Source organism: Apodemus sylvaticus, chromosome 3, assembly GCF_947179515.1.
Source record: "Apodemus sylvaticus chromosome 3, mApoSyl1.1, whole genome shotgun sequence".
NCBI classification, from domain to species: domain Eukaryota; kingdom Metazoa; phylum Chordata; class Mammalia; order Rodentia; family Muridae; genus Apodemus; species Apodemus sylvaticus.
Window position 1 is genome coordinate 15,125,069 of NC_067474.1, and position 2,934 is coordinate 15,128,002.

The following is a 2,934-nucleotide window of genomic DNA, read 5'->3' on the forward strand; positions in this document are numbered from 1 at the left end:
GCTTTAAGTTTAGCATTTTTGTGGGATTCCCGGGTGTGTGAACGAGTGAGCATCTAAATTCTTCTTTTGGGTTGTTTCCTTCTGTTGATTCATCCTGTCCAACTTGGATGTAACAGTTTTAGTTTTATCTTATTACATTTTGTTTTGTTATATTTTTTAAAATGAATAGATGAGTGCAGTAATGAAAACCTAGTCACTAGAGGAAAGGTTAACAACTAAATTGTCAATTATACCTTCTGTGAAAGAAAAAATTAGTTTTCTCCAATTCAGAGACACTGCATTTATCAGTTCCTCCAGGAAGGACAGGACTCATATTCACGAGTAGTTGATGAACATATAATGAACTCCATAGCTTTGTTTTTGTATGTTTATGGTTTTATTTGATTACAGTTCAGTGGGTTTTTCCCTCTCTCTGTTCTTTTATTTTATTTTCTTAGATTTGTGAGTTTTGTTGTGTTTGGTTTTGTTCTTGTTGGTTTTGAGAAATAATTTAAAGTTGGGTGGATGGAGAGAGGATCTAAAAGACTTGGGGTAGGGAAAGACTATGATCAAAGCAAATTTAAATTTAAAATTGTTTTAAATAATGAAATATATAATAAAGGAAACATGCTGTGGAAACCTCATCTCCAACTGTTCTTCAAAGTAGAATATTAAAAGGAAGAATACAAAAGGAAGGCAGCAAAGAAGTCTTTTAGGGAAGGGGGCGCTGTTTTATGTTAGATCAGAGGATTTTACTAGGAGTGGAGTGGGCAGGGGTGACCGGTTGACAGAGCTGCAGCTGCTAAGTGCTTCCTGCACTTCGGGTTCTTGGGAGAACTCCTGGAGTCTCCGGCAGTAGTCTCTGGGCAGACACCAGGAGGCAGACCAGGCGGGCAGGCACCGCTGCCGCGGCATCCTCCAGCAGTCAGTGGAGTCCTCCCTGATCTTCCCAGGAAACTCAGATCTTTTCTAGGACCCTCAAGGTAAGATAAAGACTGCTGTTGGGGGGTCGTGTGATTTAGGGAACACGGAAGCCTCTGGGTTGACCCAGTGTGAATTCCTTAAGCTCTAAAACGGGATGGGGTACGTTTACGTTTTCCTAGGAGTCAAGCGGCTTCTGCATAGCACTTTGATGTATCCAGTGGGTTGGAATCCGATTTCCACAGGTGGAGGGAAGAACTTGGGATTCTGTAGCTACTTCCAATGGACCCCGTTTCTCCTTAAAGCTACACCTCGAGAAATCTAACCAGTGTTTTCAATTCTGTCTCCAGCTTCTTAATCCTGGAGACAGCCAGCTGAATAGCGGCGGGGAACGCCCCCTCCGGTGCACAGCCTGAGAAAGGCTGTGAGACTCAGGCAGTGCCCGGGTGCAGATCCCTGTAAACGCCGGCTTACAAACCTCGAGTTTCGCGGGGCTGCTGAGTGGAATCGGGGAGGTCGCCGGCTCTCCAGCCCTCTCCAAAATGCACAACTTGTCGCTCTTCGAGCCTGGAGGGGGCAATGTGTCTTGCGGCGGCTCATCTTTGGGCTGTCCCAACGGGTCCAGCCCGGCGCCTCTGCCGCTGCCGCAGCCACTGGCGGTAGCAGTGCCTGTCGTCTACGGGGTGATCTGCGCCGTGGGGCTGGCGGGCAACTCCGCGGTGCTGTACGTACTGCTGCGCACGCCGCGCATGAAGACTGTCACCAACGTGTTCATCCTCAACCTGGCTATCGCCGACGAGCTCTTCACCCTCGTGCTGCCCATCAACATCGCGGACTTCCTGCTGAGGCGCTGGCCCTTCGGGGAGGTCATGTGCAAGCTCATTGTAGCCGTCGACCAGTACAACACTTTCTCCAGCCTCTACTTCCTCGCTGTCATGAGCGCAGACCGCTACCTGGTGGTCCTGGCCACAGCCGAGTCGCGCCGGGTGTCCGGGCGCACTTACGGTGCAGCGCGTGCTGTCAGTCTGGCGGTGTGGGCGCTGGTGACCCTGGTCGTGCTGCCCTTTGCGGTATTCGCCCGGCTGGACGAAGAGCAGGGTCGGCGCCAGTGCGTGCTGGTCTTCCCGCAGCCCGAGGCCTTCTGGTGGCGTGCCAGCCGTCTCTACACACTAGTGTTGGGCTTCGCCATCCCGGTGTCCACCATCTGCGCCCTCTATACCACCCTGCTGTGCCGACTGCGTGCTATCCAGCTGGACAGCCACGCCAGGGCCCTGGACCGTGCCAAGAAGCGGGTGACCTTGTTGGTGGCAGCAATTCTGGCTGTGTGCCTCCTCTGCTGGACGCCTTACCACCTGAGCACCATCGTGGCCCTCACCACCGACCTCCCGCAAACGCCGCTGGTCATCGGCATCTCTTACTTCATCACCAGCCTGAGCTATGCCAACAGCTGCCTCAACCCTTTCCTCTACGCCTTCCTGGACGACAGCTTCCGTAGAAGCCTCCGGCAACTGGTATCATGCCGCACACCCTGATGCCCTTTCCACTGCAGGCAGCACTGCCAGCTGGGTTCAGGGGGAATCCCGGGGGTGCGGTTCCCCTGAAATCATGAGGCTCCTTCCAGGCATTCAGTACCACAGGCCCTACCCAGGATTGATCCAGGATTTGACCAGCCTCAAGGTGAGGCTGGTGTGTAGCATGCCTGAGGACAGCTTGGGCCATAGCACCTTACTATTTTCTCCCCACACCCGACAGGGCTTGACACCTGAACTTAGGGTGAGTGGTGGGGTCGTGTTGTTGGAACATGATTCTAACTCTCCCTCGATTTTCCTGTGAGTAGGCTCCTAGGATGTCCCAGGCATCCCTCCCTCAGCGTTAGCCTCTGTATTTACGTCACTGCTTTCCACCAGGGATGCCAGTGCATTTGACCTCTCTGGTAAACAGCCTGTCCTGACTCTTAGGAGCACTCTTAACTGTCTGGCCATGTCTCACTAGCAGTGTGTGTGTGTGTGTTGTGGTGGTGGAGGTTGGATGGTG

The 2,934-nt window shown here is 52.5% G+C and overlaps 1 protein-coding gene across 1 annotated transcript; it reads left to right on the top strand.

The window, feature by feature from the left end:
• The first annotated feature begins 1,442 nt into the window (after positions 1 to 1,442).
• On the top strand, positions 1,443 to 2,432 carry Npbwr1 (neuropeptides B and W receptor 1). The gene has a single exon (XM_052175392.1). It carries the CDS (start codon positions 1,443 to 1,445, stop codon positions 2,430 to 2,432), a length of 990 nt encoding a protein of 329 aa, XP_052031352.1.
• Positions 2,433 to 2,934: the final 502 nt, after the last annotated feature.